Source organism: Choristoneura fumiferana, chromosome 28, assembly GCF_025370935.1.
Source record: "Choristoneura fumiferana chromosome 28, NRCan_CFum_1, whole genome shotgun sequence".
Taxonomy (NCBI): domain Eukaryota; kingdom Metazoa; phylum Arthropoda; class Insecta; order Lepidoptera; family Tortricidae; genus Choristoneura; species Choristoneura fumiferana.
In genome coordinates, this window is record NC_133499.1 from 6,701,102 (window position 1) to 6,726,750 (window position 25,649).

The 25,649-nt window shown below is 41.4% G+C and overlaps 1 protein-coding gene and 1 pseudogene across 1 annotated transcript in view; one reads left to right on the forward strand and one right to left on the reverse strand.

Annotated features, from left to right (window-relative positions):
- Positions 1-21,322, forward strand: part of LOC141443765 (uncharacterized) — a 53,112-nt gene extending 31,790 nt beyond the window's left edge. The window contains exons 17-19 of the mRNA XM_074109114.1: positions 89-275; positions 20,896-21,042; positions 21,208-21,322. Coding sequence (XP_073965215.1) covers positions 89-275; positions 20,896-21,042; positions 21,208-21,322 — 449 coding nt within the window. The remainder of the gene's footprint in view (positions 1-88; positions 276-20,895; positions 21,043-21,207) is intronic.
- Positions 21,323-23,419: 2,097 nt separating this feature from the next.
- LOC141443902 (sorbitol dehydrogenase-like) lies at positions 23,420-25,619 on the reverse strand (annotated as a pseudogene).
- Positions 25,620-25,649: the final 30 nt, after the last annotated feature.

The following is a 25,649-nucleotide window of genomic DNA, read 5'->3' on the forward strand; positions in this document are numbered from 1 at the left end:
GCGGAGAGCTTCGGTAAGGAGATCGCTGAAAAAAAAGGATAAAATGATATCGCGGGATAGTAGGCTCTCACCTTGTCGCCCTATCTAGATGAAGATGGCCTCCTGCGTGTCGGCGGCCGCATTGATGCTGCTCCAGAAGTCGCCCTGGAAACGAAAAGACCGTTCATTCTCGACGGGTCACATCCGACGACGAGGCTGCTGGTGCGGCACTACCACGTGAAGGCAGCGCACGGTCAGCCCGAGTCCATCGTCAACGACCTGAAAAGAAATATTGGGTAATTAGATTAAGACCGACTGTTAAGTATGTTGCATCCCGTTGCATGCTTTGTAGATTGAGAAAGGCTAAGCCGCAGATTCCAAGAATGGGTGACTTACCAGAAGCGCGCATGGCTCATCACCAGAGGCCGTTCACCTTTTGCGGAGTGGATCTGTTCGGCCCATGGAGGTCGTTGTGGGTAGGCGTCGCGAAAAAGGTATGGAGTTCTCTTCATTTGTCTTACGGTTCGCGCTATTCACGTCGAAATAGTGCACTCACTTCTTCAGACGCACTTATAATGGCTCTTCGTAGAATGGGTCTAGACGCGGCTGGCCTCGATTTGTCTATTCAGACAACGGCACTAACCTGCGAGCTGCTGACAAAGAACTAAAAAAGTCCATGGGGAGATAGATAATGAGGCAGTGAAGACTGAAGCTGTCAATAATGGCGCACAATGGACCTTTATCCCGCCCTGCAGCCCCCATTGAGGGGGGGCGTGGGAGCGCCTTATTAGAAGTGTCAAGACCGCCCTGCGCGTGATACTAAAGGAACGTGCACCCAGAGACGAGGTCTTGGCTACGCTGCTCACCGAGGTAGAAGGTATTGTTAATGGCCGACCTCTTACTCACGTCTCCGTAGAGCCTGGCAGTTCTGAGGCGCTTACGCCTAATCATTTTTTAATAGGATCCTCATCGAATTTGCCGCCAGCTGGTATGTTTAACCGACGCTGATTTGAGTTTAAGAAAAAGGTGGAGACGGCCCAGAGGTTAGCCGACATGTACTGGAAGAGATGGCTGAAGGAGTTTCTGCACAACTGCTGCCGAGAAAGAGGTGGCAGCAGGAGCAGAGGTCTCTCCGTCCTGGTGATCTTGTGCTGGTCGTGGACCCCGACTCCCCACGCAATGTCTGGCAACGAGGTAAAATTTCGAAGGTTTTTCCAGGAAGAGACGGGCGAACGAGAGTCGTCGAGATCTCTACTCAAAGCGGCACGCTGCGCCGGTCAGCGTCTCGCGTCGCTCCCCTGCCTTTGGTAGAAGAGTGCTAAAGCACTGGGGGGGCTATGTTAGCGACGCGCTCGGCTGTACTTGCCCTATGTTGACAGTGTGCGCCTGCTTTGGAAACGTCGCCGTCAGCGAGTGGTTTTTGTTCTAAAATGTCAGGCCAACCGAGCGCCGCTTCCCAAAATTGTGATAAATCGGGCTTGAGAAATAGGTACTTTTAATATCCTAGGAGTGTTCAGTCAGTGTTATAGCTATCTTCATTACAACCAGTGCACCATATCTTACAGAGATAGTTTATGGGCCCGAGAGTGACATAGGTTATATACTTTTTATCCGGGAAAAATGTACAGTTCCCGAGGGAACAGCGCGCGATAACCGAATACCACGCGGGCGGAGCCGCGGGCAAAAGCTAGTTATATTATTAAATTGAAAAACCTGCCAAGGACTCCGTACAGTCAAGTGCAAGAAAATACTACCGCTGCTGACTGACAGACAAATAACAAAGTTATTTTTTTCCCAAAGGCCCTGATTTATCTGGTCGGCGACCGGTGGCCGACGCGTGTCCGCGACCGACGACGTTCGAATGTTTTGTTCGGGAATGTTTGAGGGTGGTTTCTCTGAAACGTCACCGGCGGGGGTAGGTCGATATTGTTGATGATGATTCAGAGATACCACTCTGAAACATCCCCGAACTAAACATTCGAACGTCGTCGGTCGCGGACACGCGTCGGTCACCGGTCGCTGGCGGCGGGTGGTATCAGAAACCAGGGCATAAGGTGGACTCACGATTTTGTTAGGTACTTCGCCACTACTTTGAAAAAATCTCGTTTCTAAAATCAGTCAACAAAATTCAACCTTGACATAATTTATTCATAAGGTTCACTCAGAAAAAATACCTATTTTGAGGTAGGTACGGATTTTTTTTTAAGTAGTGACGATTTGTTGATACGCAGTATATTCATATAATTTTATTGTTACCCTCATCCAGGTTTGTATATTGCTTATTATTATTTAAAAATCAATCATATCTATAATCATAGATAAATCATGATTAATTACCAACTTATGGTTATGTGAGTGAATTCAACGGCAGTTAAACCTTAGTACCTATGGTTTTGCTCATTGCATTATTGTAAAATGTTAAATTGTTTTTCTATTTAGTAAATAAATGAAAAAAAAAATGAACGTTGCAAGTTATGTACGAAATAGGTATGTTGCAATTATTTACTTACACATTTTTGTGAGAACCTCCAAACCTTTAGATAACTATACCTAGTGCCATCCACGAAGACGCGTGATTCTGTCAAAATTAGACATTAATGACATTGCAATAAGAACCACGGCACGCGTCATCGTGAATGACTCTACCTATAACATATCACAAATATCGATAACCATCTTAGCTATCATTCCTGCACTCCGAAAATATTTCGTTTCATCATACAATATCACTGTTAACATCCACGTACAGGGAGGTACAAAACTTATGAATAAAACATACCCTCAATGTCGGATGTCTGCCAAAATCAACAGCATATTCTATATAGTGTGTTGAATATTGCATGAACAATTATATGGATATATGTGCTTAGGAAGATACATAATAAATAACTAAGCGCTCATGATTTTGTAGTGAGGTGTGAGGGTTGCAAGTTATTGTCCTCCTTGCGGTACTATTCAAAGTCAATGTCAAAATATCTTTATTCAATTTCGGCTATACCAATCACTTATGAATGTCAAAAAAAATCTACCACTGGTTCGGAAAAACCTCTGTTTCAAGTGGATGACATAAGAAACAAATAAACAAAAGGCCACTCGTAGACAAGGAACTAATAAATAAACTCCATCCATAGACGAGTCAGATTAACAAACGTTTACCACGCTATGAACGTTATGATAATGAACTCTGATTGAGTTCGAAACTCGTCAGCGTAGTGTGGAGTTGGTTATGATTGAGTTTGTATGACGTGTGTGTTCATACTGCATCGAGGCTGAAGGGCAGTATGACCACACTCTTATTGCATAGACTTAACTATCGACACTATGGTAAGGTCGCGGGTGAGCAAAGTACCTAATTGTTTATGTGTTCATTAATGTGGCCCTCCAAAAAGTAACGCCTGATTTATTGAATTAAATTTATAATCCCAGTAATATAATAAATGCAAATGTTTGTATGTCTGTTTGTTTGTTTATTTGTTTGTTTGTTACTTCATAACGTCTTCCACCGCTTAACCGATTTAGATGAAATTCGGTATACTGTTAGTTTGAGTCCCGGGGAAGGACATAGGATAGTCTTTATCCCGGAAAATTAAGAAGTTCCTGCGGGATAGTGAAAACCGAATTCTACGCGGACGGAATCGCGGGAAACGGCCAGTTAAGTATAAAAAAGTACACGCTACCTAGGACTTGCACGTATTTTACTACGTCCTGACCTCATCAGCTTAGCCTACCCCATCCCATTCTCCCCTAGCTACCTCATAGATCGCCTGAAATAGGTAGGTACAGATACGCTAGACCTATACAAACCCATACAAAAACCAATTCAATTCAAATCCAGTGTCTTTCCTTCGTGATCAACTCGCTTAACGCGGCACTGAGCACTTAATTTCATTGCAAATACAAAATACAATACAATACAAAACAATTGGGGTTTCTCAGCTTCGCGTAATGTTATTGTCTTATAATGCGGCGTTGACCTGTCTTCATTTTCATTAATGGTTCTGTTTCTGTTCATGTGGTAAAAGGATATAAGTTGGAATTTTAGTAATTTCGTGATTTCTGATTAAACTTCATAATTTAAGACAGATTTCTGAAAACATTCGTTGTCCTGAAAGTGCATCGTTTGTTTACACGCAAAATTTAACAAATAAGTTATTACAAAAAAAAAAACTAAAATTTACAAATATCACCCAGATCGCTACTATTCCGCACGTTGACCGAAGAAAGAGTCTACGGTCACCTGTGGAATGGACATGGACAAGTGCTAAGTTAATGCTAAATTAACTTAGTAACCTTTAAAATGTTAAAAAAAATGTTTTGCATTTGCAAAACGAAACGCAAAATATAAATGAAGTAGGTAGGGATATTTTTTTCTATGATTTACAATATAAGTAACCCAATCGTAACTCCTTACTTTTACGCATTAACCGCACACACATGCGAAGAAATTCACTAGTATGTGTAAGGTTCCCAATCCGCACTGGGCCCACGTAGGAACTACGGGCCAAGCTTCATTCTGAGAGGGCCCTGTGACAGGGAGACGTACGAGTATATAGGCCGAGATGAGATAAAAGCAGAGATTATTTTCCAACTAGAAAATGTTATGTATTTAGTCGAGTAGACATAATCTACTCTTGTCTATGATTTCTGTGTTTGTAGCCACCGTTGTGGATTTAATATAATTCACTTTTAAGATAGAATGTTACTAAAAGCCCCATTGAGTAGGTGTTTAAAATGGTATCATACTAATACTTAATAGAAAACAAATCAAGGAAAATTATTTCCTTACTTACCCCATTACGCCACGCTTCCGTCACCCTTCAGTATTTATTTCCATTACAGTAAAGCATTTCTTTTGTCAGTGCGAATGACGAAAACAGTCGCTCCCACAATGAGAAACGAATAAAGCCCGCCGCACTATAAAACAATAAAACTTATTTATTGACAAAATATTCAGGTAATTTCCCTGTCGAGCTTTTACACGATTTAATTTTAATTTTCACTGGCGATTGTGCCTTTTGAAGCGGCTATTTCATTTTACAAAAAGTTTTCGTGAATACGCATGATATTTGCAGGATTTACTTTTATGTTTTTTATTTTTTGTGATTTAAAGAAATTTTACACAATACAGCAACAATTCCAGTGGCAAACAAGCTATTTTTCTCAAAAATGTCTGTAAAAGTATTTTTTTTTATTCGACTGGATGGCAAACGAGCAAGTGGGTCTCCTGATGGTAAGAGATCACCACCGCCCATAAACATCTGCAACACCAGGGGTATTGCAGATGCGTTGCCAACCTAGAAGTCTAAGATGGGATACCTCAAGTGCCAGTAATTTCACCGGCTGTCTTACTCTCCACGCCAAAGCCCAACAGTGTAAGCACTGCTGCTTCACGGCAGTATTAGCGAGCAAGATGGTGGTAGCAATCCGGGCGGACCTTGCACAAGGTCCTACCACCTGCAAGCTACATTATTCCTTACATATCAGAAGGCTAAGTGCATAGTTTATGGTCTGCTAAATTAAAAAGGTAAAAAAACCGGCCAAGAGCGTGTCGGACACGCCCGAAATAGGGTTCCGTAGCCATTACGAAAAAATTAAGTCATATTTATTCTAAGGATTTTATACGGAATCTTCCAAGTTTAGGTATATTTTATACCTTAGGCTGCTATGTACTCTTAAACTACTAATAATTCTCAAGCAAACTTAGCCGTTATAGTTTTCCTTGAATGTTTGATATACTTACTACCATCCTGAATTTGCGCCAGCATTGTGTCGCCTGCGACGGCCCTTGCTGCTCCCACTTCATCTCGGGCACAAAAGGATTCCTACGCGCAGGCGTTTCGCCGCCCACCGCGCTGCCCGAGTCCCTTGAACTCTTCAAAGTGAACGCACGAGCAGCCTGCAGCTGTGTGGTGTGGGGCTGCGCCCGTGTGGGCAATGAGTGTACGACGGCTCTTGGTTATGGAATATTGATGTATTTAATATTGAGAGCTTATATACTAGTCTTAATTACGTACAAGTGGAGGGGGTAGGATTCAGTGAAACAGTAATGCTTACAGACTGCTTCGAGGTATCGGATGAGCCGATACTTATTGCTAATGGCATTCCAGACCACCTTGGTCTCTGGGAAACCTATACACAGTCAGTTACCTACCACAGCTGCCAATGAAGCTACGCCGAAAGTAATTGCGAATGATGATGGCTTCACTCCGGTGGTAAATCGGAAACGTCGTCTAAAGCGCAATCGCAATCAGCATGGGACCATTCCTGCAGCGTTGTCCTGTATCCAAGCTGCTGTAGTGGATATCTATGTTTCTGTCGCGGGTGGACAAGAAGACGACGGAACAGAGGTGTTCGAAGACATCCGCGAGGCAGCTCGGGGTCTTTTATCGCCACATTAACTACCTGTACTAAAAGAGTGACAGAAACGTTTTAAGGGTTAGTAAAAATAGTACTTTATAATATCCTAAGGCTACGTAGGCACTACGCGGCTACCGTGTGGTTTGAGCGCGCCGTCTCTTTCTCAATCGATGCTTTGAAGAGCGACGGCACGCTAAATCATTCATTCATTCAGGAAGTTCACACATCCTTATTCCGGACACCACATTCAATCAATTGCTACAAATAATTGTTCGTGAAACTGCCTGTTTGTTGCCAGTGAGAGGGAGCCTTTACGACGCCGTTACATTAATGAGGTTCAAGACACCCCTTCCGAGGGCATTCGTACCGCTTTTACAGTGATTGTGAGGATCTGTTTTGTTAAAAACTAGCCACTGACGAGTAAAACAGCTGTCTGTCAACTTAACACTTTTTAAGGCCATAAAGGTGTGTGAAGTTACCGATCTAGGCCTGCGTGGGAACTATGCCCCAAGTCCTCTCGTTCTGAGAGGAGGCCTGTGTTTTGCAGTAGGCCGAGATGAAGAACACTCCTGCGAAAATTCATAATACATTTTGCGGTGAAGATTTTGATAAATTACAGTGATACATCCCATTTCTGTGGAAATATCTGTCTGGTACCTAAAGTACCCCTCCCTATGTTATTTTCAAGATCCAGTTAACAAATATCATCTAAATATATCCCATCGTACACATTTATAATTAATAATGTTAGTATGTAATGTACAGTCAAGTGCAAAAATATGGACTTAACTAACACTTCAAAAATATGTACCACAGAATCTTATTCCGACGTAATAAGGCCGTGGTAACATATTTTTGTGTGGTTCGAATAGATACTTATTTTTGCACTTGGCTGTACTATCGTGCATTAGCAAATAAGAAGCTGAGCATAAGTAGAAATAAGTGGTAGAATTTTATTCAACAAAAAATTTCGACCGTGTGTCTTTCGAGATCACAAAAATGTATTTTTTCGCGATGAAACCTGTCTAGACAAACATGGAAATCAAAACGTCGTCTACATACTAAACAGCTTCCAAGATATCAATCAAATTTTGCCGTTTGAAGTAAAAATATGGAATAAATCTTGTTAAATAAATTTCCTGTCCTAAACTTTAAACCGAAACAGCAATTGAACTGCTGCATAACGATTCCAGTTCACGAATAAGATGATACCGTCCCACATAGGAAAAAATTAAGAAGACATTTATTCACACTCACAAAGACACTGAAATAGAACGAAGTTTACACAATTGGACACAAATAAAAGAAAAATTACAATAATTAAAATAGTACGTAGGTACATAATTTTGTAAATGTGTCCCCGCAAAAGCGAAACGGTTGCTGACTCAGCATTTTGTAAGGCGTTAGACGCATGCTGAACTGGTTTTCTGCCAGAACCGTCTGTCACTCATGGAACCATACCTACACAAATATACCTCCTAGATAAGCAACTTACCCATGTGTAAGAAATTCAGTAAATGGAAATAGATTAAGTGTAAGTAAACAAGAAAAAAAACAATTATAAAATCAACAATAAGTAAAAAGAAAGAAAACATAAAATGTTTAAAAGCAATAGGCTGTCGTATAGAAAACATAGTTTAAGATGAAACATCACACATTTTTAAGCATCTCAAAAGAGTACAGGTCAAGCTCTTACACTGTACAAGAGATACTCTAAAACTTTTAAAAAATTCTACGCAAAATGTATCCAAGCTACTTGTGATTCTAAGCACGCTGCGATCTATGTCAACCGCGGAAGCGCGGAACCCCGACTTACGAAAATAAAGTCCTATGTCTTATTTCAAGATGAAGCAAAATGTTACCTTGTAGATAGAAATGTGAGATTCTATTTTGATAATTTTATTACAAGACATAGGACTTGATAAAAGTGATTATAGATTTGACGGGTGACATCGCTGCTCGGTGCTTGATGCTTAATTTAATAGATTTTCAGTCGAAATGAAATGTTTGTGTTCGGTTCTTGGGTTATTCGTCTAAATTGTTTTGAATTTTAAGGAAATAGGGCGTATATTGGTTTTTCTTTTGCTTCACTGTATCGAAGACATTCGTTTCTTGTTCAATCATAAAAAAACGTTCATTTTATTTGCAACAGATTAAATTGTATAATTCTCTGTATAATATAAAGAGAAATGGCAACCGGCAACCTATTTTGTTGACAATGACAGTGATTGAGTAGCGGAGATAATATTTGAAGATTTGAGCCGTCAAACAACTAAAATACAGAGTAACTGTAAGAGACAGCCTGATAAATACCTAGACGTTTACTCTTACCGTTTGATTACGTAGATAACAAATGGCTGTAAAATGAACCACAAAGGTAAAATATTTTTTTTCATTTATTGATATGGACCTCCACAAAATAGCAGCCCTGAATCAATTAAGGTTCTCCTTGAGCGATGATCTTTTGGGGAGGCTTAGTCACACAACGAGCATATTAAATGAGGGACATAGCCAAGCGTATTAGCTCGTTGAAGTGCCAATGGGCAGGCCATATGGCCGTTGCCATTGGGGCCGAAAGGTTCTCGAATAGAGACCGCAGATCGGCAAGCACAGCCTAGGACTTCCACCAACGAGATGGACGGATGAGCTGGTAAAAGCCGCAGGTTCACGATGGATGCAGGCCGCTTCCAACCGAAGCAACTGGAGGTCTATGGGGGAGGCCTATGCCCAACAGTGGACGTCCTACGTCCTAAAACGAGAATACGGAAATTTGATGGAGATCTACGGTTGATATAGCTCGAAGAATCTTTATGTTGAATTGCCAATATCAAAAAACAGCTAATCGTTGGGAGATAAAAGTTCCCGAGTGGCGACCACGAACAGACCATTGCTTGAGCCATGGTTTAGAAACCTGGTAAGGAAATCAGATTTCATTTAAATCGAATCGATAATCGATCTTTGACTGAGCACTTCAGACGCCTAGCACTTATCTCAAATCCTAACAAACTAACTCTACCCCTAATCTGTGACTCACAGCCAGACGAAAAAATTTATCGCCGAATCCGTCAGCATTATTCTGCGGTAACTAGGCGGTAACATAAACCAATTCTGGACTGTAGTTCGCCGTGTTAGCAGCTAGGGTTGTACTTTTTGGCCGAATTATCGATAATAGCCTCGTCGACATTATCCCGCTGTCGATATTTCGTTATTATTCCGATCACGTTTCGAGTAGTCGGAGTAAACTATTCGCAATTGTATCGCTAATGCCGAAAGACAGACGTTGGGTTGCAATGCGGTTGGTATAATTCGATTGTTATAGCGTATTTATCAGTGAGAGATTTATCACAGTGTGAGGGAGGGTGACATACATTGTTTTTTTACTTGACTGCTCGAAGCAGGGTCATGTATTTCGGGCGTACAAAAAAAATAAAACACTAAACTAACAAAAAAAATAAAACACTAGCCTGAAAACGCCCTAAGTTAACTTAATTACAAAGACAAAATGCATGGTAAGTAGACAATGGGCCAAAATAACCAACAAAAATTTGGAAAACCCCCGATTTTGTCACTTCAAAGTTCAATGTCTCAAAAACAGCTGAACCGATTTTGATGAAACATGTCTAAGAACTATCGCTAGAAAACCTGATTTCAAATAAAAAAACCGCATTTAAATCGGTCCACCCGCTTAAAAGCTACGGTGCCACAGACAGACAGACACATAGCGGTCAAACTTATAACACCCTCTTTTTTGCGTCGTGGGTTAAAAAATTGGTAATAATTAATACACTCCTCAGAAGTGTGTTGTAGGAATAATGAACTCATTCTGGGAAACTTCCCGGCAAGGTATTATATGCACACACTTTTTAGGTGTGTATATAGGTATATAATAGGGTAGGGGGGTGGGTGGGGATCACCGTGCACAAACATCCGCTGCCACCAAACATCATCGCATAAATCAATAAACACCATTCGATAAATCTACCCGCAAATTGACAAATTCCTATCACCTGACAATTAACTCCCGGAAGACATCGCCCGGGTCAAGCCGGATCCCAGCTCCGGCCCCGGAACCGGATGCGCCGCCGAAATCCATGGACGGGCTGTAATTTGTACTATTTACTGACCTAATTGTTTGTTTGGGCAACTCGCGTAATTAAATCTGAGGTTCAATTGGATTTGTACAAGGCTCGAGTTTTGTTTTTACGCGGGTTGTGGTTATAGTTCTTAGGGTAATCAAGGAATATTAACTCCTTAAGAATTGGTTTGTGTGTGAAGCCCAGCCCTCTCGTTTTGAGCAGAGGCCTGTGCCCAGCAGTGGGAAGTATATAGGTTTGTACGACGGCGACGAAGAATTGATTTTATGACGAGTAAAATTGAAACAAGCGTTAAGTCCAAAGCTTTTTTTTTTCGGACGGACTGTTGCTGTTAGCCTCAGGCTTTTACAGCTTACCGGAGAGAGGGCGAGCTGCCAGATGGGCCGCTCAGCAAGTGGGTATTTTAAACTTAGCATGCCAAAGGGTATGGGTACCAATCGGAAGGCCTAGGTATCGCTGGTTGGATGAAGTCCGAAAAGACCTGTGCGACATGCAGGTGGCAGACTGGCGCCTTGTTGTACTGGATAGGAACAATTGGCGGAGTTTTGTGTCGGAGGCCAAGATCCACTTTGGGTCGCTGAGCCGGCGAAGTAAGTAAGTATACCAAAGGGTAAGTCCAAAGCGTTTCGTTTTCTACGAAGCGTAACTATTCAAACAAACAAACAAATATCATGGCACACTTGACACCAATTGACCTAGTCCCAAACTAAGCAAAGCTTGTACTATGGGTACTAGGTAATAGATAAAAACACACTTAAATACATATTTTAAACATCCAATACCCTAGAACAAACATTCATATTGTTCATACAAATATCTGCCCCGGCCGGGAATCGAACCCGGGACCTCGAGCTTCGTAGTCAGGTTCTCTAACCACTTGGCCATCCGGTCGTCCATTTGAAATTATTTATGAAGAGTGATAGCCCGTTCCCATTTGTCGGATGTAGGATCAGTTTCGTGTCGGATGTCAGTAATTTCTATGTATAGAAAATCGTGTCGGGCAAGAGTGAATAGCTTCATATAAAATGTTCTGCCACTGGAACTCCGACTAAAATCCGGGCCCAACATCCGACAAGTGGGAACCAGGGGCCTGACAGTTTAGTTTCATTCATCGACGTTGTAGCGCTGCATTTGTATGATATTATTACAATCTGTGGACCGCCGCCATTCTTTGCTGTCATGTCCTTACCCGTCATTGTGTTTTAAACATTGAGTTGTGCGGGTATTCTCTTGCGTTGTCCTCCCGTTTTGGTCGAGTTGTAGTTCATGAGTAGCCATCCTCCTCTGTTTAACAATACAATACTCTACTTGCGGTAGTGTTTAGTGCGAGTGATATTCTACTGACTTCCAATATGGCAAAATTCAAGTGTTGTGTTGTTGATTGTAATTCAACAAGTGCCACTGACAAACTATTTTGCATGCCCAAAAACGACTATTTACATAATCTTTGGATGTCGTTGCTAGTACCGACTAGCCCTTATTTGCTGGCTTTAACCAAGAGTCAACTGTTGTTGAAACGCGTATGTGAAAGACATTTTGACCATACTCAGTTCGATCATATATATTATATTCTTGCCTGTTCACGGAAAAGGAAATGGTTCATGGTGTACCACTCTCGTCTAAGGGAAAGTTTTTCTAACCTTTGCAATAATAGCTCCATGTTCAAAATTTTATTCAAATATAAATTTAATGGAAAGAGACCCTTTAATGAATAAATGATTAAAAACACTTGATCGTTTTATTTCATAAATTATACGAGTATGAATAAAAATTAAATTAGTACAAGACATCCGTAACTCCCATTTATCGTAGAGCGCATCACTAGCATTGACTGGAGACTATCGATAATGATTATATCGACCTGTGGAAAGCCCTACGACTGTCAAACAAGTACCACAGATTGTAAAATTTAACAGCGCTACAACGTCAATAATAGGAAACTACAATAATTGACTGTCCTATCTGTAGCTAGCTACATATTAGTAATCTGTGGTGGGAACCTCTGAAATTGAAACATGCGTTAAGTAAATCGATAGCGTTTCGTTTACAAAGCGTATGTTGTGCACCTTTCACTTACAGTCTCAACAAATTATGTCAATAAAAAAATTAAACCATACTACATTTGATATTTTATTTTGTCACTTCATAAATGTTAATCAAAGAAATATCCGCCCAAATGCGAGTTGACACCGTGCACCGAGGGCTGCGAACGAAATTTTTATCTGTGTTAAAATGGTAAGCTGTCAATAATGACACTCGAGAATTACATTTACTGTCATGATCAAAGTGATATAATTATGTCAAATCGCGGGTCCCTTATCGAATGCCATAGTATATCTACGCATTAATTCTGTAAGTAGAAGGTCCTTCTACGTCATAGTTTTCAGAGTCAAATAAGTCATTGCTTAATTTTTATATAATAAATTCATTACACTATATTATTATAAGAAAGGGTACCCAACTGTCCGACTCCGATTTTATTTATTTTGATATATGTTACAGAGTAATCTAAAATAACGGGCACGTATTTTTTTTAGATGCCCAAACTCAACCTGTTTGGAGAAAATGTCCGTGATGTCAAGGTTTGACGTATGTCACATAAAATCTACATAGAAATTTAATTAAAGAGCCTAATGCCTTTAAACTTTTCTGCGGAAAAACTTGTGCATGTGGTCCTTGTTTACGAAGAGTGTACAAGTAACGGAATGCCGCTCTTCGTGTACTCCAAAACTACTCAAAAACGCCCGTGTGATCGTCAATGCGATTATCCGTCTACGAAAAACCACCCGCCGGTGCCGATTAACCCTTTACCAGGCGAAGGGATATATTCCTCCCACATCTTATATCGGTTACCGTAGTCAGAATTTAACTCCAAACCTCCTACAAATATTTTGTCGATCCCTGAAAATAGTATTTTATTATCTTTATTCACAACACGCTTCTAAATCGTGTAATATATCTTTGGCAGCCGTTTAGATTCACTTGAACTCTAATTTCAGTAAACTACGGAGAAATTGGAACACTTTCCTTAATTTCTATGAAACAGAAGTACATAGATCGAACATTTTTTTGATATTTTATAGATTTTGAGTGTTGAAAGGTAATGTAATCTTAAGCATTGCTAAATATTCATGCATTTTTGTGTATGACCAAAATTAGGATGTGGGTTGACATTATCCCTTGGCCTTATTAGAGTTTAACTGTGCGGGAGCTATTCTTCCCATGGCCTGATAAATTGTCTTGTCGTGTCATAAAAACTCGCGTATCTAAGTAATAAAACTGTTTTTGTGTTCAACCTAGAGCGAATTCATGTACCTAGCTGTAAAATCTCCTTTTAAAGACTTTCCTGAAGAATAAGATGTGGGAGGAATATATCCCTTCCCTGATCAAGAATATAATAAGACAAAATCGAGTATGACAGTTAATTACTTAGACAGGCGATGGGATAACCGTAACCCACATTTTTATTTCTGGCTTAAAGGAACATCTCCGACTTTCGTAAATAAATTCTTTCCAAGGCGTTAAATACGGTTGTAACAGTATATAAAGTACGTATGAAGACACGCTAGTTCTAAGGGGCCTGGTAAAGGGTTAACCGAGAAGAACTTCGACGACTTCACGTGAGAGAGGAAGAGCAGTATTGGACCATTTTCACGACCAACCAGGTTCTAGAGACGTGCAGGACGCATTTTAGGCATCAGCTAACATTTATGTCATTTTATTAGTTGTCATTGATAAGATTGTAAATAAATAATACAGGAGGTCATAAAATAATGGTTTATTTTTTTCACTACCACAAAAAGATGCTTAATTTCAACAAGCCAGGCATTATGTTCATATTTGTGGTCTAAACATTAATGGGTCTCTTTCTTTGCCTTTCGTTCTGATACATACTGTATTATAATATGAATTTACTATCTCGAAATGGTTTTCGATTTACGACACATTGTAAAAAAATAGACGGCCCCAATTTGATGACCAGCATCGCCACTGTATTCACCAGTCTCAGTCTAAAACAGGCCGGTACAGAGCCTAATTAATGTATGTAAGTTATCCTCATTACATTATGGAGTCCATGCACGATGTTGCTGAGGGATAATTCTAAATAATGCTCCTGGCCACTGCCCAAATGTCCCAATGCTAATACGCACTAACAATAATGCGCCATAAAACGATTTTCATGCCGAATACTGAGGCCGTATAACGGCTGACGTTGCGTTCGCATTTAGCATCTCTTTCTACCCTCATCTTACACCGTGTGACATAATGAAATGGTGAAAACGATTGTAATTCCAAATGTGTTGCCTTGCCATCTCCTGTGCAATCGAAGAAACTAAATCATATTAGCAGATGGAATCTTTCCGCTAGAAATGTCATGTTGACCCCTCATGCAGTCATCGTCTCGGCCTATACATTGTATATAGGTACAGTGTGCTACCCGCAGCCATGATTTTTTTAAACCAGGTTAAAATAAAGTATTTCTCTACCTTAACTATGACATTAATTTAATTAATATACAAAAATTCAGGCTGTTAACTTTCTAACAAAATTATGATTGCCAGCAAAGAAAATTGACAAGTAATAATCAAAGTATCTGTAAACTGTCATTTAGACTTGTACAATGTGTGGCCCAGAACCGGGGATAATATTAAAAACAGAGGCTCTATAGATCACCGGTAATTGGATCATCATGGTCCCACTTAATTTAAATCAAAACTTAACTTTTGGTTTTTTTCTAACAAACTTAATCGTAATTTCATTGAATTGAATTTGAAAAAAAAAAACTACCGAACAACGACTAAACTGATAGTGTTGTGGCCGCCATACAAATAGATACATTTAATAAATAATATATATTATAAAATATTAATATAAATTAATATAAAGTTATTAAACTCAACATATATTATATACACACAAACTACAATAACACTAAATACATAAATCACTACATTATTATAACTATATAATTGTAAACAATTAATTGTAAATCATTTACTAACACTTATTTGTATCGTGTTACGTCACGCATGCCGGCCGTGTTATGGACACGCGACCGAGCACCGTAAAAGTATTGCTACCCGCGCGAGAAAGAAACGAACTACCCGTCCGTCGCGCGAGTCACGTTTTTTAGAGAGAACCGCACGCGAACTGGTGTCGCTCATTATTTATTTAATTGTTCTCGCGCTCGTAATTGTTATTGTTGTTACTTTCCATCTGTGTGCTGTGTTATTCTCTGCTTGTCTTCCTGTATTTAATTCTGACTTTCTCCCTAAGCAAGTGATTGTGTAAAAACTATAATAAAAGTTAAGTGCACGCTGTTCCTGCGTATTGATTTTTGGAACCTCAGAACATCAACCTATAAAAGGACGCAAAAGGTACGCCAAGATGCCAGGTTCCATAAGTGGTGACCCCGAGCAAGAACAATCAGGAAAGCAAGCAATACACGACGAATCACACAGAGAATTTGTTTCCACTGCATCAGCTTCATCCGAGATTTGCCGTGTCGGTGTACGCATACCACCATTTTGGCCGGAGAAGGCAGCGATTTGGTTTGCTCAAATTGAGGCTCAGTTTGCAATATCGCGCATTAATGATGACTCAACAAAATTTTATTATGTCATTGCGCAACTTGAAAATCAGTATGCCACACACGTGGAGAATATAATTGTGAACCCACCGTCAACGGGTAAATACCAGCTACTTAAAACAGAGCTAATTAAACGCCTGTCGATACCCCGTCAAGCGGAATTAAATCAACTATTGAGATACGAAGAGCTCGGAGACCGCAGACCTTCACAGTTCATGCGCCATCTACAGAGCCTAGCTGGCCCTACATTTCCGGAAGACATTCTCAAGACTATGTGGATCAGTCGTTTGCCTATTTCTATGCAAACTACCCTTGTATCCCAGGACGCTCTACCTCTGGAATTACTTGCAGAAATGGCTGATAAAATTTTTGACATAGCGACTCCAACTCCCCAAGTAGCAGCCACTTCAACGGCCTCATCTTCATCAAAAATGGAATCTACATTGGACGTTATGGCTCAACAAATGACGGAACTGACTAAACAAGTGTGTGCCCTTACTACTAGAGATCACCAGCATTCCCGTTCCCGAGTCCATCGCTCACGACGCCAACAGAGTCCATCACCATCCAGGAGTAAGCGGTCCCGCTCCAACTACGCCAAGTTTCCAATATGCTGGTATCATCATAAATACGGTAGCCGGGCAAAAAGATGCATCAAACCCTGCGATTATACGCCGGGAAATGGACAAGGCAGTCGATAATGGCGACTCACGATTGCCGAATCAATACTGGTCGCCTGTTTGTCACCGATTGCAGATCGAAGTTACAATTCTTAGTCGACACAGGGAGTGACCTCTGTGTTTTTCCCCGATCAGTCCTTCGAGAACGACGAACGAAGACCAGCTATCAATTGTGCGCGGCCAATGGGACACCAATAGACACTTACGGTTATGTGCAATTTAATCTCGACCTTGGCCTGCGCCGAGATTTTTTATGGCGATTTTTAGTGGCTGATGTAACCAAGCCTATTATTGGTGTAGATTTTCTTTCATATTATAATTTACTAATAGACGTCCGCAGTCAAAAGTTAATTGATCAGACTACAAACAAATCAACTTTAGCTTCTGTCGCTTCATCTGATATAATTATCTCGAGCGTTAAAATCGTGACTGGCGACAGTATATATCATAAAATCCTAGCTGAATTTCCGGAAATAACACGGCCAGCAGGTACACCACATAACGCAAAACATAAAACTGTACATCACATACGAACCACACCTGGCCCCCCAGTTTCTTGTTCACCCCGCAGGCTAGCCCCCGACAAACATAAGATCGCCAAACTAGAGTTCGACGCAATGTTAGCATCCGGTACAGCTCGGACGTCTGATAGCCCTTGGGCATCCCCATTACACCTCGCTCCGAAGAAAGACAATGGGTGGCGCCCTTGCGGCGATTACAGACAACTTAACGCTAGGACAATACCGGACAAATATCCCATTCGGAACATCCAAGATTTTGCTCATAATTTATCTGGTTGCAAAATATTCTCCACTCTAGACCTCGTAAAAGCCTACAACTCTGTACCAGTATATGAACCTGATATACCAAAGACCGCTATTACAACACCCTTCGGTCTATTCGAATTCCCATTCATGACATTCGGGTTAAGGAATGCGGGACAAACCTTTCAGAGATTCGTCGACGAAATGACTAGAGGCCTAGATTTTTGCTATCCCTATTTAGATGATTTTTTGATATTTTCTAAGACTAAAACAGAACACAAAGACCATCTCCGCCAAATTTTCACAAGAATGAGGGAATATGGAGTACTCATTAACACGGCGAAATGCACGTTTGGAGCCTCGGAGGTGAAGTTTTTAGGCTACTCCATATCCGAGAGAGGTACCAAGCCTCTCGAAGATAAGGTACAAGCCATTAAACAATATCCTAAGCCGCAAAACGTCAAGCAACTTAGAAGATTTTTAGGCATGATCAACTTTTACCGTCGATTTTTACCTAACGCCGCACAAATTCAAGCCCCTCTCAATGCTTTATTAGCGGGCTCAGTCAAAGCTTCCCACCCTGTACAAATAGTCGGGGACTCACTAAAAGCCTTCGAGGAATGCAAAATTAGTCTTTGCAAAGCGGCCTTACTAGCACATCCAGATCCAAAGGCAAAATTAGGGTTAGTCACGGATGCATCAGATATTGCCATTGGAGGTGTTTTACAGCAACTGAAGAATGGGATTTGGCAACCGCTAGCATTTTTCTCACGAAAACTTTGCCCTTCTCAGCAAAAGTACTCTCCCTATGACAGAGAGCTCCTTGCAATTTATGAAAGTATTAGGCATTTTCGGTATATGCTGGAAGCCACTCACTTTACTGTGTACACTGATCACAAGCCCTTGTGCCATGCATTCAATGAGCGTAAAAGTAATTGTTCGCCACGCCAATACAGACACCTCGATTTTGTTTCACAGTTCACAACTGACATCCAACACATTGCAGGAAAAGATAACGTAGTAGCCGACGCACTCTCGCGAGTCGACGCATTGCAGTCACCAGTTGACTTAGAAATGTTGGCTAAAATTCAAGAATCCGATGCTGAGTTGCAACATTATCTTCAAGCAAACACCTCACTACGAATAAAAAAAATGAATATTCCTGGTAGTCGACATGAACTGTACTGCGACGTCAGTACAACGACTCCGAGGCCATTCGTCCCTACCGCACTACGAAGGCAGGTATTTACCAGCTTGCATTCATTAAGCCACCCCGGCACAAATGCCAGTGCCAAGCTTGTTTCTCAACGTTTTGTTTGGCCATCAGTTAGGAAAGATTGCCGCGAATGGGCTCAAGCATGTCTGTCCTGCCAAAAATCAAAGGTTAATCGGCATGTATCTTCCCCTATAGGTACCCTCGATTTACCAGCAGCACGTTTCAAGTACGTACACATTGACTTGATCGGGCCCATGCCACCTTCCTGTGGATACCGATACTGTTTGACAGCAGTTGACCGCTTCACGCGATGGCCTGAGGTCGTACCTATCACCGATATCACCGCGGAAACAGTTGCCAAAACCTTTGTGTCAATCTGGGTCGCCAGATTCGGCTGTCCCTCTGACATCGTCACAGACCGCGGTAAACAATTTGAATCATTAATATTTCAACATTTGTCTAAAACAGTTGGATTTAAACACCGTAAAACAACTGCTTACCACCCTCAAAGTAACGGTCTCGTGGAGCGGTTCCATCGGCAACTCAAAGCCGCCATAATGTGTCACGCTGATAGCAACTGGAGCGAATCGCTACCTTTAATCTTACTCGGCGTTAGGAGTGCTTTTAAAGACGACCTCCAAGCTTCTTCAGCGGAACTACTCTATGGCGAACCTCTTCGTCTCCCAGGCGAGTTTTTCGGCGAAAAACAAGATAATATCACTACTGACATTACAGATTTTTCTGCACGCATGAGATATTTTGCAGAAAAACTACAACCGGTGCCGACATCAAATCACAACAAACAAAAACCCTTCATTTACAAGGATTTGGCAACTTGTAGCCACGTCTTCCTGCGAGAAGACGCATTACGAAGTTCCCTACAACCCGCGTATACTGGTCCATATGAGATACTTGATAGAAGTGATAAAATATTCAAAATAATAGTCAAAGGAAAAGTTGTCACAGTATCGATAGACCGCATCAAACCAGCTTACATTTTGTCGGAAAAAGTTGAAACGCCGCATCGAAATTCACCCACAACTACTCAATCACAACCAAGTATCGTAACACGGTCAGGACGCCACGTAAAGTTCCTGATTTATTATCGCCCTTAAACAAGGTCTCTGGAGGGAGAGATGTGGCCGCCATACAAATAGATACATTTTAATTAATATAATTTATAAAATAAATATAATATAAAGTTATTAAACTCAACATTATTATATCACACAAACTACAATAACACTAAATACATAAATCACTACATTATTATATCTATATAATTGTAAACATAATTGTAAATCATTTACTAACACTTATTTGTATCGTGTTACGTCACGCATGCCGGCCGTGTTATGGACACGCGACCGAGCACCGTAAAAAGTATTGCTACCCGCGCGAGAAAAGAAACGAACTACCCGTCCGTCGCGCGAGTCACGTTTTTAGAGAAACCGCACGCGAACTGGTGTCGCTCATTATTTATTTAATTGTTCTCGCGCTCGTAATTGTTATTGTCGTTACTTTCCATCTGTGTGCTGTGTTATTCTCTGCTTGTCTTCCTGTATTTAATTCTGATTTCTCCCTAAGCAAGTGATTGTGTAAAACTATAATAAAAGTTAAGTGCACGCTGTCCTGCGTATGATTTTTGGAACCTCAGAACATCAACCTATAAAGGACGCAAAGGTACGCCAAGATGCCAGGTTCCATAGCTTTTCCCGGTGTTACTCCACGTGTCTGCGTACGAAAAAAAGATTAATAATATGTCTATCAAACTAACTATTCTGTCATATTGCGACATGTCGTGTGTGGTCGCAAAATTGCTATTGAGTCTAAAAAAAAATACGAAGATGTTATTTTTATTTTTTTTGTATATAAGAAGTCAAGTCCTTAGATTTTCGTAACATGTGAATGGTGGTTGAATATATTGATCATGGCTCTATTTAATTCCCCTAGGAATTAAATAGAGGTCGAATTTCAAAAAATCACTTTTTAGAGGATCTCCATGACCTTGAAATTCTGCCAAATTTTCATGTTTCTGACTCCACTAGTTTCGGGTGGGCGAGGATGAATCAGTCAGGACGAACAATTTTATCATCATCATCAGCCGGAAGACGTCCACTGCTGAAACAAAGGCTTCTCCATAGAACGACACAATAAACGACAACTCGACACGATGAGTTTATATTATGTAGATTGATTAATGGCTATTTATTAGGTTTAAGCGCAAACGCACGGCGTCTGCGGCGAAGAACAAGGCGGCCCGCGGTGCCTTCGCGGCGCGCGCACGCGGCGCCCGCACGCGCCCGCCCGCGCCAGACCCCAGCGCCGGCGCCGCCAAGGCTCCCGGCCTGGAAGTCCTCTGGTAAGTGTCTAACCACTATGCCGACCGACGTGATCAGCTGACATGACCACGCACGGAATGGCTGTTTTTCCATTAGCCGCCCCGGCACGGCATCGATGCCAGTTTACGCCCGGTGAGTGGTACAGTACTGACACGGACTTAAGCACAATCATATACAACATGCAGTTTTGCCGGGCCGGCACCGAGTTGTTACCCGACGACGGCGACGGCGCCGGCGGGATTTAACGCCGGGCCGGCGCAGGCGCCGATAAGTGAAAAAGCGAACCATACATTTACATAAATTTTTGCTTGTCCCGCACCGGCACGGGCGGCCGGCTAATGGAAAAACGCCCAATTGAAAAAACAAAGAAGTGGCATGGCAACGAAACACGCTTGTGTGTGAACCATTTTAATGATTACAACATTAATTTATTTTTATAATATTTTTATGTGACAAACTCTTGGCTTTCGTCGATACACGCAGTAAGCACAAGAGTTTAAGTTTTTATTATTTAAAAATAAAAACCAGTGATTTCTTCACGCATCATAAGTACCAACTAAATAGTACCTATTACTACTATGTTAAGGTCTGTTTCAACCACACATTGATAAATTTTATGTTACAGATGTTTGCAAACAGCCCCTGAATACACTAAATAATCAAATGCTACTCGTAACTGTGTTATTAATCGAGAAACGAATACTAAGAAGGATATCTTTTTTCAGCGGGAAATAAACTGGGGAGCATGCCCGTGCCGCGAGCCAACACCGCGGTACTCAACACGAGGCCTGGCGTCTCTCAACCCGTCCAAACTTAATCTGCTGTAGAATTATCCTGGCACAGTCAACCACGCCCAAAGTAAAAAAAAATTACACCCGGTTTTAATCACTTTAAAAATATAATATATATTTAGATTTATTATTAATTATTTGACCAAATAAAATACGTAACTGGCCGTATCGATCTCTTTCTAGTGACTATATTCCTAGACCTCGCATGGCAACTGTTTTTGACAGTTAACTCAGCGATAATAGGCCTTGTGCGACTGCCTGGGATGTGATTCATTCAAATGTAGCAGATGTAGCTCTATTGTGGACCGCAACGACCAGATTTATGACTGGATATTAGGGCAGCGTACGTTTGAATATGTTTTATGAACAAAGATGACACTGGCATACAATTAACTGTCCGAACACGACTACGCTCGTGTGGCACGACTGTTTTCACTGTTCATTGCGCGGGAGACGTCTCCAGATGCTTGTTACAGTGGTTGCCTGGCAGCACACGCTATGGAAAGCCTCACTCGAGGTTGTTGTGGCGGGTCGAAAATCATCGCCCTAAGTAGCAAATTAGCAATTGGTAAGTAACAAGTGGTCTAAAATCTTTGACTCAAAGTCGACGGAGCGAGCTTCTATTCGCGTGGCTGAGACGCTTCTCGCTTTGACACAACTTTAACTTAACCTAAGCTAACGTTTTTTTTTCAAGTTTTCGACAAAACCGGTTTGGACAGTAGCTTTTTAGACCAAATTATTGCTTCTTAGACTCTTGCTAGTCAGACGGGTTGCTTCTTAGACCAGTTGCTTTTAAGACTAATTGATACTATACATATTACAACTGTCATTGAACCCGGCGCCGGCCTGGGGTAGAGAAGAGGTAGTGGTCGCTGTGGGTGCCAGGTGGGAAGGGTGCCAGTTTTCAGTGCAAAATAAAATTATGATAGCGCCTTTTGAGCGCGGAAGCGGTGTAGACAATCTCGCTCTACTCTTGTATTGATCAGGGCTGGAACCGCCGCTGATTGAATCAACCAGAAGCCTTATTGTTTAACGCATTGGGCTCACCATCGTTTAGACCACTTCTTTCCGTCCCACGTTATAGGATGAGGATAGAAAGAGATGGTGAAAGCGGTCACGAGACCAAGCGCGTTAGACAATCCGGCCTGCTGAGGTTATACTAATAGTGAGACCTAGAGATAGTGTCTATTGCTAATACTACCCAACGAAATGTGAAGTGACATTTACAAGTAATTGAACTTTGTGCCGTTGACGTAAATATGAAATGATTATCGAAATGTGATTAAATCCAATGTTTGTTTTTAATTTTATATATCCACCGAAATAATTTGAAATGTCAGTATTATTAAGCATGTAAATATGGTTAAATAAATACTTTTTATTTTCAAATTTGGTTTACTTTTGTCACATGACTGCCCGGAAAAAGATTTGGATTTTTAATTTTTTCTAACAAATAACAAGAGTTCATTTTCTTATTTTATTCCAGTCATTTAAGGCAGAGTGCGTAAAATATCATGCGAGAACTTCTATCCCTAAAAAGTGTACAGTTCTTGAATGACATCACATAAATTAAATATAGTAATAAAAAATACGAGCGATGCGCAGGCAACAGCTAGTGAATGTACATCCTATCAAATTAGCGTCGGCTATGTATGTACCGCAACTCGCATGATATTTCTCGCTGGCTCCCTGTAAATAAGGCTTGTGTCATCCATTTCCCAAGTTTATTCGGGCAGGTGTATGATGACTTTCATGGCGTCCCCGCTCTGGGCCAGCCGGAGAGCCTCCTGCGTGCGCGCCAGCGGCATGTGGTGCGTTATGAACTTCTTCAGGTCGATGGCACCACTGGCCACGGCCGAAATGGCCGCTGGGTACCTGCGGTGTATGGGAATACATGGTTAAAGGTGTGTGGCAGCGCTGAAATATGGTATCTGAGTTTCATTTCAACCCAAGTTTGAATTATTTTAATTGACAAAAAAACGGCCAAGTGCGAGTCGATTTGCGTACGTAGGGCTCCGTACAAATTTTTTGGTATCTATATATGAATATCCAGTGTTAGCAGAGCTCTGCTCTTAAGAAAAATGTATGGAAAAAAAGTATTATAATGATTTAGCAATGAAAGTGTCTTGAATAAATAATTAAACGGGTAGTGGCTATTCTGTTGGGAGCACTCACGTGTTGACGATGCGGTAAGAGCCTCGTATGTCCACCTCTCGCAGCAGCGTGCTGGACAGCGGACGTCCACGCGGCCCGCGCGATCCCCCACCAGCAGCAGCCGCCCGTCGCCGTCACCTGACATACTCGCACACATCAACTTATGAAATTCAAAGGCTTTTTGCTACATTTTTAGGGTCTGTACCTAAAATGGCAAAAACGGAAGCCCCATAGTTCGCCATGTTTGTTTACCATGAATACGGGGTCCGTCCGTGCTTAGCTTAGAGACATACATAGTGCTAGAAAAAGTGAAAGAAGAGAGATATACTAAGTAGAAGCCGTATTATTTGCATGGATATATTAGCAATGGGGATGGATGATAATTTTTAAACGCTTGAAACTTTTTTTTATTATTATATTAAAAAAAGGAATTATTCTTTTAAACTAAATAGAGTCCGGTGGTTAATATATAGATAAAAATATATAGAGTTAATTAAGAGAAAAGTTGGCTTTGTCCGAGGACAAATTTATATAGAGTTAGTAGTTTTAGGTACGTAAAAAAAAAAGAAATATGAGAGGTAGGATATAAATGAAGCGCGATTAAAAAAACAATTTTATGTGGCTTTGACTCGATCGTTTGACAGATGACACTCTTTACCGGCTCGGATAATACCGACATGGAAATACCGACCCTGTTTTTCATTACACACCCATAGCAGCTCATGTCAGTTTGACAGAGTGGTACTAAGTGGTCGGCTGGAATTGTTGGCGAACAGAACAGTTTTTTCGTAGGTAGCTGGCGATAGAGGCCACTCACACGCTATTAGAGATACTGTATTTACAGGCCGTCTTTCACCTGGCCCTGGGCACAACATACTGCATTCGGCACCTAAGCTTGATTTTCAGGCGAGAGTGGATTAGCTCTCGGTTATCTTTTAGTAATGGAGTAGGAACTAGAGGGCCCCATTGGATCGCGGGGCCCTGGGCACGTGCCCAGTGTGTGCCCTGTGTATTTACCATCATAGCAGTCCTGGTGGCTTCCGGGAAGGCACAGGCGTCGATGCTGACGTCGGGTCTGCCGCCCAGGAGCTCAGTAATCCTGTCTGCAGCCTGCTCCTCGAGAGTTGTTTGCTGACGAGGAGCGTGTAGTCCGCGCCCAGAGCCTTTGCGGTCTCGAGGCGGGAGTTAGTTATGTCTGTAATTATAGCCAGGGTATAGTAGAATTCATAATTATTTCCATACGTTAGGGTTTCTGTTCATGTTATCTGTGTGTTATCTTGTGATAACTAGCTATAACATAGTTTATTTATACGTGTATCCTACTATTTATTATTTGTTTTAGACGTGTATTATAATGTACGACTGACAAACTTTCGCATTTATATATATTAGAAGGATCAAAAATTGTTGAAAATTTGCCGTGCATAGAAAAATCATAATAGGTGTTCTAGAAGTGGAGTAATCTAACCAGTGATGAGGATCTTGTGTGCGCCCATGGCGCGGGCGGCCATAGCGCACAGCACGCCGACGGGCCCCGCGCCGAAGATGGCGACGCGCGCGCCCAGCCGCACGGCCGCGCGGTTGCACGCGTGGATCGCGATGGCGAGCGGCTGCACGGCCGCGCCCTCCTCCATCGACAAGTGCGCCGGCATTCTGAACACAAACATTATGCTGTAATGATC